The 13,750-nt window shown below is 49.6% G+C and overlaps 1 protein-coding gene across 3 annotated transcripts in view; it reads right to left on the reverse strand.

Moving 5' to 3' along the window:
• The window catches only part of WWC1 (WW and C2 domain containing 1), a 158,290-nt gene that overhangs the window by 44,026 nt on the left and 100,514 nt on the right, over positions 1-13,750 (reverse strand). For all 3 annotated transcript variants that reach the window (XM_044777690.2, XM_044777691.2, XM_044777692.2), the window contains 3 exons: positions 12,172-12,318; positions 10,630-10,703; positions 6,796-7,038 (listed from right to left, as the gene is read on the reverse strand). In XM_044777690.2, the coding sequence (XP_044633625.1) occupies positions 6,796-7,038; positions 10,630-10,703; positions 12,172-12,318 (464 nt within the window). The remainder of the gene's footprint in view (positions 1-6,795; positions 7,039-10,629; positions 10,704-12,171; positions 12,319-13,750) is intronic.

The following is a 13,750-nucleotide window of genomic DNA, read 5'->3' on the forward strand; positions in this document are numbered from 1 at the left end:
CCATCCATCCACTAATATTTACTGAGTTCCCACCTCACACCAGACCCCGTAGTTGGCACTGGGGAGAAAGCTGTGAGCAAAAGACAACTTGTTTCTGCTCTCATGGAGCTTACATTCTACTGCGGAGGGTGGGGAAGGACAGATACTAAGAAACTACTCAAATATCTACTATCTAATTAACACACAGGACAAGGTCCATGAAGAAGAAGTACAGAATCGCAGAAAAGAATGTAAGAGACCCCATTTAGACTGGCAGGTGAACCTCTTTAAGCAAATGACCTGTGGCTGAGCCTGCTGGTGCTCACCTGGATCTGTGCCCTCCTCCGCTCCCGGGGCCCACAGCTGGACCCCCATCCCAGCCTCCCTTGCAGCTGGGTGGGGCACATGACCAGGTTCTGGCCAAAAGGAGGTGAGAGAAGTGATGGTCATCAGGCTGAAGTGGCTAAGAGAAGTGGGTATGTCTTCTCCATCATCCCTTGGAGGACACTTACGGCCTAAAAGGGGAGGTGCCACAAGATGGGAAGAGCCTGGGGTCCCTGAATGACCAACCACACAGAAGCCTGCCTATCAGCCAGGAATACCCACCAGATGCTTTGTGGGCAAGAAATAAACTTCTGTTGTGTTAAGCCACACAGCTTCCCCTGACTAGTAGAGAAATTTAAGTTGACGTGAAGGATGAACAGGAGTTGGCCAGAAAAAGTGCAGGGGAAAGGAGATTCCAAACAGGGAATTTCAACAGAAACCCCTGTCATTTTAAGGCCACCATGGCTGCTGTGAGGAACATGGGCAGGGGCCAACCCGGTGGCGCAGCGGTTAAGTTCCCACATTCTGCTTCTCAGTGGCCTGGGGTTTGCTGGTTCGGATCCTGGGTGTGGACATGGTACCGCTTGGCAAAAGCCATGCTGTGGTAGGCATCCCACGTATAAAGTAGAGGAAGATGGGCATGGATGTTAGCTCAGGGCCAGTCTTCCTCAGCCAAAAGAGAAGGATCGGCAGGAGTAAGCTCAGGGCTAATCTTCCTCCAAAGAAAAAAAAAGAAAAGAAAAAGAAAATGGGTAGGAGGCCGTGGACTGAAGGCAGGGAGAAGAGTTCGGGGGGCTGTGATGGTGTAACTGAGATGGCATCACTCGGGTGATGCTGAAGGAGACAGAGGAAAGTGTACAGGCTAGATGAGGGGCGAGGCCAAGGGAGAAAATGAGGAAGACCCGGAGGTTACTGCCTTGAGCAGCTGAACGGATCTGGAGACGGCTTCTGTTGAGACAAGAAGGTGGTACGCGGAGCAACCCAGGGGAAAAGCAGAGATTCCTTCCGGGTGCGTGGCTATGAACGCCGAGCAGGTGGCTGTGTAAGGGTGGGGGATCACCACCACATGCATCACTGTGAAAGAGACTGCCATCTGTTATGGCCTGAATTGTGCCCCCGCAAAACTCAAGGTGAAGTCCCAACCCTCAGTAGCTCAGAATGAAACTGCATTTGGAGATAGGGCCTTTAAAGAAGTAATTAAGATAAAATGAGGTCATATGGGTGGGCCCTAATCCAATGTGACTGTGTCCTTATAAGACAAGGAGATTAAGACACAGACACACACAGAGGGAAGACCATGCGAAGGGAAGGAACAGGGAGAAGACAGCCATCCACAAGCCAAGGAGAGAGGACTCAGAAGAAACCACCTGCCCACCCCTTGATCTTGGGCTTCCAGGACTGTGAGGAAATAGATTTCTGTTAAGTCACCCAGTTTTTGTTACTTCGGTTTGGCAGCCATAACAAATGCACCATCTTAGGGTAAAATATGGAAGGAAAACAAGGGAGGGCCCAGGACGAAGCTGAGTATATACAGCATTCCAAGGCTGAATGGACTGGCAACTCCCAGCAAAGGAGCTGGAGAGACTGGGACCAGAGCCTGGAGAAGACCTAGGTAGGTGTGACGGAGTGTCATGGGACCTGGGAGCAAAGGTCTGCCCCCAGGTACGTCTGACACTAAAGCCCAATTCAGTTACTACGTCCCTGGAGGCAAAACCCTTGTATTCCAAAGAAACAGCTGGGTTCTCTCAGCCCCCAGACTCTCCTGAAATCCCCCATGGAGGGCAGCTGGGTGGGCTCCAGGGAGTTTGCTGGCCCCTGGAGTGGGCCACTCCAAGGTCCCCAGATCTGACAGGGAAGGGGCCCCATCAAGACTGATGACTCGGGAGGCTCTCATGTATCCACTAGGTTAGTGGTTCTCGGTGTGTGGCCCACAGACCTCCCGTGTCAGAAAGGAAGGAGTGCTTATTACACACGCGTTCCTGGGTCCTACTTTGATCTACTGAATCAGAGAGTCTGCGGACAAGGCCCAGAACCTACCTGTTCATTAAGTATGCTAGGTGACTTTTAGGCACACTAAGGTTTATGAGCTGCTGCACTGACTGCGGATTGCGGCAGAGGCTGTGACTCGATCTCCTGGCACCCAGCGAGGTGCCCACCACACCGAGAGGCTCAATAAGTGACCACTGGGGGAGGCAAAGTTTGTTCTGCTGAAAGACCTGAACGTTAAATCTCCCGTGGACAGAGGTGCCCCCGTCAGCCTCTTATCCCCTTATGCTGCCCTGTTGGAGGGGGACTGACTGACCCGTTGCTCCCAGAGCACAGCCAACCCAGCCTGGTGCCTGAGAGAAAGAAGTCCTTTCTGTGGAATAACCTAAGCATGCCACCCTTCCGCCAACATGCGCAGGCCTCCACCACAGGCCCTGCGGTGAAGACCAGAGCTGGTTCCAGACACTGAAAAGCGGTGAGGGATGGGCGGGCCTGTTACTGGGCAACTGGACTAGTGAAATTACAGAAAAGACAACCAGAGCAGCGGGCAGAGCGGCCTCAGCGTGGTTCTTGGCCAGTTGAATCCCTGGCACTGTGCTTCCGGAGTCCTGCCTGGAGCCTGTGGAGCAGGCAACGGGCCGGCAGATGGAGCCCGTAATGAACAAAATCTTTGACTCTCAACGGAATGACAGGAATGACTGTGGAATCTCTTGACCCTCCAAAAGAGCAAAGGCCTGAAGGGTGTGAGGTCTGGGGTCAAGGAGCAGCTGGGGTTCACCATTTCTACCTTCATTTTCCTCTTCTCTGGGAGAAAACCATAGAGGTGTGGTCTGGAGTAAGTACAGGTCCCCAGTGGAGTCCCAACAGGATGCTGAGGGGACTGAGAATAGGGCGGCCTTGACTTCCGGAGCACACAGGTGTAAACGCCAGCGGCAACATGCAGGTGCCGAGGCCTCCTCCCAGAGGCGCTGGGCTTAGCAGGCCACATGGCATTAGTGTGTGAGGCCTGGCACATGCTGGAGGGCCAAGAACACACCAAGCGTGGAAGCAGGCGGAGGATCCAGAAGGTGGGGTTGGAACCCCCACAGGCTGTAGCTCAGCACCTGGGATGTTGGTTAAAAATGCAAGAGCCTGGGCTGCATCTCAGGCCTGGGGAATGGGTCCCTGCGGGGAGCCAGGGAGTCCACGCTTTAAGAGCCACCCTGCGTGACTGCACAGTAGCTCGTGGAAGGGGTGGGGCGGGCCCATGGGAAGGGAAGGGGAAGCAGGAGGTAGGACGAGGGGTGTCGGGATGTCTGTGATGCTGACTGATTCGTGACTGGGATTTGGCAGGCCTTGCGGTCTGCCTTTCGTGGATGCCTCTATTCCTGTCCTTCTCAAAGGCACCTCGAATGGAGAGGCTGTTGTGTGGAGGTGAAAAGCATAACCTCCCATTTTGTAAGAGAGATAAGAAAGAGAGAGGAGAAGGAGAAACAGAAAGAGACCGAGAGAGAGGACAAGAGAGTCAGAGGCGTGAACACAAACAGGGGGCCGGAAGCAAACAGCTGTGGACACCAAGATGTTGAGCCGGATTCCTCCTCTCTCTCCTGCAGGAGGCTCACAGCCATCAGCACTGTCCCTGTCCTTCTTGAGGCGCTCTCCTCCTCTGCCCACAGGCCCCCTGGCTTCCCTCTGCATGTCCCCCAGAGGACCCTTTCCCTCGGGACCTGAGCCACCTGCTCAGCAGCTGCTGCAGAGGGGAGATTCTACCTTCCCTGGACTGGCCATGTGGACGCACTCTTCCAGGCCAGCAAGCAGAGCTTTGAAAGATGGGGCTGAGGCAATAATCAAAGACCTTCTAAGTGGGCAGCAGCCTAAAGCAAGAATGGGCTTCAGAGCCAGCAGGCCTCGGGTCTAATCCCAGCTCTGCCGCCCGGTGATGTGGAGTGGAGTGTGCCTCAGTTTCCTCATCTAGAAAATGGAGAGTAACCTCAGGGCTGCTGGGAGGTTTCAACGAGATGATATAGGTTACAGGGTCTGGTACATAATGGTACCTTTTGCATGTAATGTAGGGGTCTCTAACAGAACATCCAATCCTAGCTTCAAGACACCAAAATTATTATAGCAGGGAAGAGCCTCAATTCACAATCTGGTCCAACCGCCTGCCTTCAGACTACATAGGTATTCAATGTAATTATCCTGTTTTTTCCCTATTAGGCAACTGAAGTCCATACTGATCAATGACTTGCTCAAGGTCAGTGGTGGGAAAGGTATCTCTTCTAACCTAACATGAATCTATCCTCTTCAGCTGCTGGCTGTGAGCATGATGACCAGCTAAAGCCTTCCCAGTGGCAGCAGTAGGGCCTGGGAACAAGTGAGGAACCCAGAGGACTGGTATAGACCAAGAGATGCATGCAGGGGCCTGACAGGCCAGCTACCCATTTATTCTTTCAACTAACACTAAATGCACAAGAGCATGTATACACAGGCTTTGTCCCCAAAGTGCACAGCCCCAGGGAAAGCAGGACAGAGAGTCTTGGTGCTAAAAGGAGATTTCTAGCAGGTATTTGGAACGGCCACCAACCAACAATTATTGACGCCCCCTCCTTCTCCTCCTCTTCCCACCTGCCTGGTGGTGGGTCAGTGCTAACCAGCCATCCCTCTCAGGGGAAGATGACGAGGAGGAAAGCAACAGGTCCCTGGTAGCCATTCTGATAAATGGGTGGGTGGGGAGAGATTCCCCACTGTTAACCAGTTAATGGACTCTGATGTGCTTACAAGAGGCCAGGCAGAGGCTGGTCACCTTGATCCATCTGGCACCCTGCCATGTGTAAATGCGCTTACTCAGTTGCTAAGATGGGATTGCAAGCTGGGTGCCTTAGAACTCAGAAGGCTCCCTGAAGGTAACTTAGGACCCATCATGGGGTGACACAGAGCACATCCAGGCACCTATACATTCCCTGCTATAAAGGACTCCTGGCCTGCTTCCACTGGGGCACAGGAAAGTTGCCCTGCTTTACAAATGGGGCTTCTGCCTCTCATTTCACTGGAAAGAGGAATTCCTTTGCTCATCTGTGCCCCTAAAACCCAAACACATACATACACACGTTTGAAAGTCACTGTCTTCAATTCTAACCTCCTTAAGGGTAGGGAACTTGCTCAATAAAGTTTTCGGCCAAAAAAAGTGAAAATAACTAGACTAGATTTTTATTTATTTTTTGAGGAAGATTAGCTCTGACCTAATATTCGCTGCCACTCCTCCTCTTTTTGCTGAGGAAGATTGGCCCTGAGCCAACATCCGTGCCCATCATCCTCTATTTTATATGTGGGATGCCTACCACAGTGTGGCTTGATGAGCAGGGTACAGGTCCTCGCCGGGATCCGAACCAGTGAACCCCAAGCTGCCAAAGCGGAGCATGCCAACTTAACCAGTGTGCCACCGAGCCAGCCCCTAGACTAGATTTTAAGGGCATCAAGGCAAGGATCATGACTGATTAATTTCTGAATCCTCCAAATTGCCTTGCACAGAGGATATGTGCAACAAAATGTTTCTTGAACGAATGAATAAATGATGGGCTGATGGATGGAATGAAAGAATGAGTGAACGGGGACTGCAGGACCCACTTTGAACACGAGGTTGCTCTGTGCAATGTGGGTGTGGAGGTTGGTGGGACACCGAAGGAAACAGTCTGCTATAAGGTCTAAACCAGAAAATGTAAACCAGCAACTTTCAGGTTAAATCAACCCACAGATGAAGCTGATTTAGTCCTCACAGTATTACAAAAACTTTCTGAGTTAGTTGCTAATATTTAAAAATTCAAACAACTCTTTTCTTGAAATATGAGGACCTCTGGCAGCCTGGGGCCTGCACTCTCACTTGCTGGATGGAGGCAGGGGACGGCACCCACTTTAGACAAGTGGTATCCGTGCACTCCAGTTTGCCACGGTCCATCACCAGGTAGGCCTCTAGCATTTATACCACCTGCTCGGCCCATATGCCCATCTCAGTTTGCAACCTTCATCTAAACCAGTTTTTTCAAACTGCAAATTGCAACTCCTTAGCATGTGGCAAAATCAATTTAGTGGGTCACGACCAGCATGAAAAGAAATGCAATATAAGAGAAAAAATATCAGAGGGCCATCACACTTAGAAAGATGCACACTATTTTGTGAAACTTCTGTATAATGGGAGTCACTGTCACAAAGTTGGAAAACTGCTCTAAATTACAGCGAGTTAGGTGCCTCACCTTAGTCAGAAGATAATGTCTGAAAACCTGCACCTCAGCAGACTTTTTGGCAATGCAATTCCCAGGGTAAAGTAGTGAGTTGGATGGTGAATCATGTCCCCTGATTTGTTACTTTGGAAAGTTCCCAGATCTCTAAACCTAGGCGGAGGGGGGGGTGGGTTGGGGGGGCAGTGTCTCAGGGTAGAGCCCAGGTATCCCAGGTCGTCCCCCTTGCCCCTTCTCCTGCTGGGGGCTGGAGGATAGACCGGCAGTGAGGGAAGGGTCCCCAGCCCAGCCCTACCTCTCTGTAAGTGCCTTGCTCTGGGTGTCCCGGGCTGCCTGCAGGTCCTTCTCCAGCCGCTTCCGGGCCATCTCCAACTGCTCCACTTCCCCCTGGGTCCACTTTCGGGGGCTGATGAAGCGCATCTCCTTCAACAGCTCCTCCTTCTCATTGATGAGGATCAGCCGGTCCCTCTCCGAGTCTAGCACTCCAGGCCAGGCCTCACTGTCAAGCTTGGCCAGCTGGATCTTCAGGTTGGCGATCCTGCAGGCCGAGAAGGTGAGCATGACTGGGGTGTCCACTGTCATTGCAGAAGCAGGCTAACAGACTGCACTTCGAAGGTCATGAGTCACAAGGAGCCATGACATCCTCAGAGCAACCTCTGACAGTTACTGTCTTCGTTTTGATCAGCATGTCATCTCAAGGAACATAAATTTATCTAACAAACACATGTGGTGCCTACCAGGTGTCCACAAGGAATAGGATCTGTAGGGATGGATGGGGTGGAGGCATAACAAGGCAACATTCTTGCCCTGAGGGATACTAAGCCTGATGGCTTGGAAGAGAGGTGGATTTATCACCAGGCAATAGCCTCTCACCACTGGCTGTGCGACCTTGGGCAAGTCGCTCCATGTCTCTGAGCAGAATAATAACAGCTCCTTCCTCATGGGGTTGTGGTTGAAGGTTTTATGACATAATCCATAAACTCTCAAAGCACAGTATCTGGTACAGAGTAAACATGCAATAAATGTTTTTGCTGCCATAGTTGTCATTACCTGGTTTGACCACTTATTAGCTATTAGTTATTATATAACATTGGGCAAACTCCCAGAGCTTGTGGATAAGAAAGCAATCCTCCATCCTTCAGAATTGTTGTGAAAATGAGCAATAATATATTCAGAGTAGCTGGCACATAAGAGATGCTCAACCAATGGCAGTTGCGGACCCATTACAACAACAGCAAATACTACAATTGTTAAGCATGTGTTCCCGGTCCAGGGAGTGGTGGAGGCATCGTGTGATTTGGAGTCAGAGGTCTTGAGCCGGAGTCTTGGTTCTGGTCTTCTCGATAGAAGGCACCATTTCTTAAGAAATCATTTGGGTATCACGATTTTCTAGCACAATGTCTGGTACACTGCAGGCACTTGCTAATGTTAAAGGAAGGAGCTGGGAGCCCTATCCTTAACTTCTTTGACTCAGTATCCTCATCTGTAAGGTCAGGACAATATCGCATCTGCAAGGTGGGTTATGAGGACCAAATGAAAACATATCCTTAAGAGTTCTTCATACATTGCAAAGTGCTGTATAGATATTAGGTATGATTATCTTTGGCCCAAAATAAGACTCACTGTATAATCAAGATTATTACTATAAATATCTAAAAGCAGTCATGAGGTGATCCTTTAGGATTTAGCCTCTGCACAGTCTTTCAGCCATCACACCCCAGCTGCACCCCATCCCTAACAGGTGGATAAGACCTGGTGGTGAACCCTGCTGGACAGGTATCCAGAGAGGATATGGCTCACCTAAGATTGAAAGTCATAAACACGGCCAGTACTTATTGAGAGCCAGGCCTCTGGACTCTCAGCTCAATCTTATCTGCAAACAATGTGGCCAAACTCTTATTTGAGTAAAACGCTATTGGAGACAAGATCTCCGTGCTGTGTAGTGAAAATTCCATACGGAGAAACACATCTAGGTTTGCTCATCCCCTAGCCAGATGTCTCAGCAGGGATCCTCAGAGCTAATTAATTTAAATTCCAAATTCACATTGCAGCAATCCATCAAGACTGGCTTTGCGATAACTTCACAGCTGCTGTTTTCCAGCTGCTCTGAGGATAGGGTGGTATGGCCAGGTCTGGCAGGGGCTCCACTGCACGTGTGACATTGAAGGGGTGACTGATCCTTTCTTGGATGTGCTTTCCCTATGCAGTGCTTCTTAAACTTTGGGCCATACATCCTTTGGAGAATCTGATGAAAACTACTACTCACTCCCAGAAATGCACATGTGACAAAACTTGGCATCCAATGACCAGACCCTGCGCTATAGCCACCTGCCCTCCTTCCTTCAAGTCCTGCAGCCTCTGCTTTCCTTTTCAGCAGGCTGCTAAACTACCTTTGGGTGAAGGGGGAGGCACGAAGCTGGATAAAGGCAAATGAGTGAGGAAGCTCTGTGATCAGAAGTTTAATGGCTCAACCCAAGATGGAAGATTTCCATCCTTTAGTCTCTCCAGAACTGTGATCATGTAAGATAGGCATTACTACAGGCTGGACTAGAACCAAGGTTCAGAGTAGTCCCCTTCAAAGGGGACAAGAAGCGGCTATCCAAATGCAGAAGTCCTGCTGTTTCGCTGGACCTCTAGGGGGAGCTGAAATGGTGCACAGGACGTGTTTTTACTTCACCTGATGGGTATCCAATTTCTCCTTTTGTTAACGATATTCCAAGTTTTCTTTGGGAAATCACTCCCCCCATACTTTCAAGTCACTTGGTTCCCACAAAGCCGACCTCAATCCCCTTTCTCAGAGTTGGGCACATGACACATGCCTGGATCTTCTGAGAATTCTAATTCCTTCCACCCTGCAACAATGATTGATTCACAGAAAAGCCAGTGAGTCTCAAACCCAAAACTTGGTAAAACTGTTGGGAAAGGTAGGTCTTCTTTCTGCTGGGGCTGCTAACTCGGTAGGATGTAAGCCTAGAACTGCTGGGCGTCATTTTTCCACTTTGACAGGAAAGTCTGTCCACACAAAGGCAAACAGTGTGGAGAAAAGGAGAGAGAGTGAGTCTATGAAGCATCATTTGAATCCCTGGATCCAGCTGTACCTAAAGCTAGATACTCCAGGACTTTCGAGTTCAATAAGCCAACGAATTCCCTTTTTTTCTTCTTCTAGTTTCTATAGGATTTCTTTCATTGCTGCAAAGGGTTCTGCTCCTTACACAGAGCTGGCAGAGGGGCAGAGCTGGGCAGTGCTGCAGTCTACCTGGCCTGACTTAGAATGTCCACGGGCCAGGCCATGTAGCCTAAGGAGGAATGCATGTAATACGCCTGGCTTCATTCACCATCATACCCTGTAAGTTCTTTCTTTGTAAGGCTGGTTCAGCGTATAGAAAGATCATAGACTAGGAGCCAGATCATGCAGGGTTCAAATTCTAACTCTACCACCTCAGAAAGCCATGAAACATTTTAGATCTTACCCTTCTCTTCTCTTCCATGTAGATAATATGATATAAGCTATGTTACAGGTTGTGGTTAAAATTAAACGGGAGATGAGATGCCCATACAAATGTTTTAGTACAATGTCTGGCCAGTAACAGATGCTATAAGAATGTCAGCTTTGATTATTATTTTTATTTGTGGCAGTGGAACCCAACTTGCTTAGGATTCAGTGAAGCCACAGAACATCTAAAGTCACTGGGGTCTATACTGCTGAAAAGCACAGCTTGCTCCCAATTGGGAGGAGACACTGAAATGGGTAATATTCATAGTTTTTCATCCTGTTGCTAAAACCCCAGTTGTGCTCCTTCAAATCAAACTACTTAGAGGATCAGTGGAAAAGCTTGATTATAGAAACTGAGGCCGGCAAGTGGAAAGATAACTTTAACTAGGCTTTGAGGTTAAACAGATCTGGGTTCAAAGCCTCATTCTACTCTTTATCTTGCTCTGTGTCCCTGGGCCAGTTATTTCCTCTCTAAGTTTCAGAGAAGATTAAAATAAGAAGATTATAATCCTTATCTTCCTAATCTTTGTGAAGATTAAAAATGATGAGGTGTATAAAAAGCCAGGCACAGACACTCTACAATAGTAATTATTATTGTTAGCACCATCCCAGCCCCAACCCCCAGCTTCTAATTACCTTCTCTTAGCTTCTTCGTATCGAAGGCGCAATCTGACCTTCTCTGCCAACTGATTGTTGCTGCTAGTGCCGCACTGGGAGAAAGAGCAAAGTCGGGAATTACACAGCTATTGTGGCTGGCCCTGGGTAGGGTTTTAAGAGCTCACGAGAGACCTGACAGCTTGCGTGGGATGTAGCTAATCATAGCCCCCAATTACTGAGCTGGCTGTGTGGATTGTCAGGAAACTAGTTAGGCAAAACACTTTCCTTCATTCAGGCCATGGGAAGAGCCCCAAACCTGGACATCTATCGCTTCTAGAAGAGAAGCCAAGGGCCCAGAAAATCATCTCACAGCCTCAAATAACTTAGAGCCCATTCAAGCCACAGAAACATGGAGGAGGGTTGGTCAAGAAGAAACAGGGACAGCCAATACACCAGAAGGCCATTCTGTGGGTGCTTGGGAGGGGGTCAACCAAAAATTTAGGGAGGCTGCAGTCAGGAGTGAAACACTGAGTGAGCAAGGAGAAGGCCCTAGAACTTGGAAGCACACAGTTCCTTCACAAACACTTCAGCCCACAGGTGGCTTGTAGCTGGACACACGGGTGGTGTGGGGAAGGAGAGGGCAGCCCCGTTTGCCGTGGCAGTCTGTCAAGAGAGGCCAGAAGCTACAGGGCTCAGCCAATCAGCTGTGGATATAGCTTCTCTTCACAAGTGGGAACACAGCTACAGAAATCCGACAGGAATAGCATTTAGCCAGAGCGGCTGTGGCAGGTTTGTTCAATGTCACCTGCTCTAGGAGAAGAACAGCTCTCCAAAAGTTAGAGTGCTGTGGTCAATCCTGCTCTGACGCTTTCACGAGCCACGTCTGGACAGCACCCGCACCACTCATTGCTGAGCTTTTGAACTGGAGTCAAGCAGCTGGCTGAAAGTTGCATGCATTGTTTTGGGATGAACAGAGGGAAACTATCTTCTGCTTTCCAGCTGGTGAAAGGAAAACAGAATGGACTATAAAATAGTATGAAAGAAACCTGAGAAAGATACTAGGTCCTTCAAAAATGCTTTCTGCAGGGGCTGGCCCCATGGCCGAGTGGTTAAGTTCGCGCGCTCCGCTGCAGGCGGCCCAGTGTTTCGTTGGTTCGAATCCTGGGCGCGGACATGGCACTGCTCATCAGACCATGCTGAGGCGGCGTCCCACATGCCACAACTAGAAGGACCCACAACGAAGAATATACAACTATGTACCGGGGGGCTTTGGGGAGAAAAAGGAAAAAATAAAATCTTTAAAAAAAAAAAATTAATTAAAAAAAAAAAATGCTTTCTGCACCACAACTAGAGATGCCAGCACGTGGCCAGGCAACAGGCAGAACATGGAGTCCCTGTTGGCTTTTCTTCCACACCATCATCTCCTGTCGTCCTGGGGCCAGGAGATGTGCTAGAGAACAGAGCTCCAGAAGGCTGAGTCAGCAGCCAGCCCCAGAGAGAGCCAGCGGCCAGCTCCTCAGATGAGTAAGGAGAAGGTGGCCGCCCATGACAGCAGCCCAGGAGCACACCCTGCCTACTCACACCTCCCGAGATGTCCGTCTGGGAGCTCACGTCCAGGTACTGTTTCGACAGCGGGAAACTCGAACTCTCCAAGGAGCTGCTGCTAGACCACAGGTCAGAGTGGGACCCTCTGTCGGTGCGGAAGCCATCCTTCAGCATGGCAAGGCTCTGAAGGGGGGAGGGCAGGGTTAGTGACACACCTTCCCGGGAGGGAGCTCTGGATCTGTCACACTCCACGTGCCTTTCCCTCCACCTTCTGTAGTTTAGGGGGAACCCCTGCTCACCCCAGACATCCTACTTCTCTTGTAAAGAGCTAGCAGCGAGTAGGTACTTACCTGGTGCCAGGCACTGAGCTGGGCCCTCTGCATGAGAGAGATCAGTGTGAACTCCGGCTCTGGAGCCACACTGCCTGAGCTGGAGCCCCTGCTCTGCTACTTGCTAGATGTGTGATCGAAGCTAGTTCATTAACCTCTCTGTGCCTCATTTCCTCTCCTGCAAAATGCGAATAATTGTAGGTCCTATCTCACGGTCTATCATGTTGATTAAATGAGATGAGCAGGGTAAAGTTTGAGTACAGCCAGTACTCAATAACTGTCAGCTTTACCATGATCTTATTTAATCCTGACAACCATCCTATGAGGAATGACCTACAATTATCTCCATTTTATCCAGGGGGGAGAGACCTGTTACATGAGAAGCTGGCAACTGACAGAGCCAGGATTTGGTTCTGGTCTATCCGACTTGAGTCCTGGCCCTGTTAACAGCCAATCAAGTCAGGAACATGCCTCACTGTCTACTAGTGCCTCGTCTGAATGTTTTCACTGGGCTGCTGTCCTGCAAAGGAGCTTCGAAATGACTGTTTGTCACAGAACGTAAAGCTTCCTTCACCAAGTCATTTACAGCATCTCTGAGCCTCAGATCCTAATCTGCCAATGGGAACAACGAGACAATATCTTGGAGGTCAGGGTAGTTGTGAGGAGAGGTGGGACATACAGGGGTTAAGAGAATGGGCCTCTGAGTCGGGCATTCATGGGTTTGAATCCCGGCTCTACCACTTACTCTCTGAGTTGTAGTCTTTCTCTGTATAATGGGGATAAACTAGGGCTGATGTAGGGGATAAGGGAGGCATGGTGCATGTAAAGCACTTGGCACAACCGCCTGGCACATTAAATCGTATCTGTTATCATTTGCTCGGTTCCCAGCACAGAGTCAGAACACGCAGTGAAATGCTAATGCTTATAAATATACTACGCTTCGATGTCAAGGTTGGCCATGTCGAAACCACCTCCCTCCATTTAGTTCTTTGAAAAGTCAGCCAGGTGGCTAGAGGTAGTGGTAAGGACAGGGCCTCTGCACCAGAGCAGATGGCTCCTGTTCCTTCCAACTCTACTATTTATACTCACTGTGTGACCTTAGGCAAGTCACTTAACGCTTCTGAGCCTCCATTTCCTCCTCTATAAAATGAGACTGAAAGCCCAAGAAAACTAGTGATGAGAACTCGGTGACCCGTGCAGCATGTGGAAATAGCCCGCATGGGTCCTGGCACAGAAAAGAGCTCAAGAAATCCAGATGGGGCTCGTGTCACTGGGAACTCTCATAC

Source organism: Equus asinus, chromosome 9 (genome assembly GCF_041296235.1).
Source record: "Equus asinus isolate D_3611 breed Donkey chromosome 9, EquAss-T2T_v2, whole genome shotgun sequence".
NCBI classification, from domain to species: domain Eukaryota; kingdom Metazoa; phylum Chordata; class Mammalia; order Perissodactyla; family Equidae; genus Equus; species Equus asinus.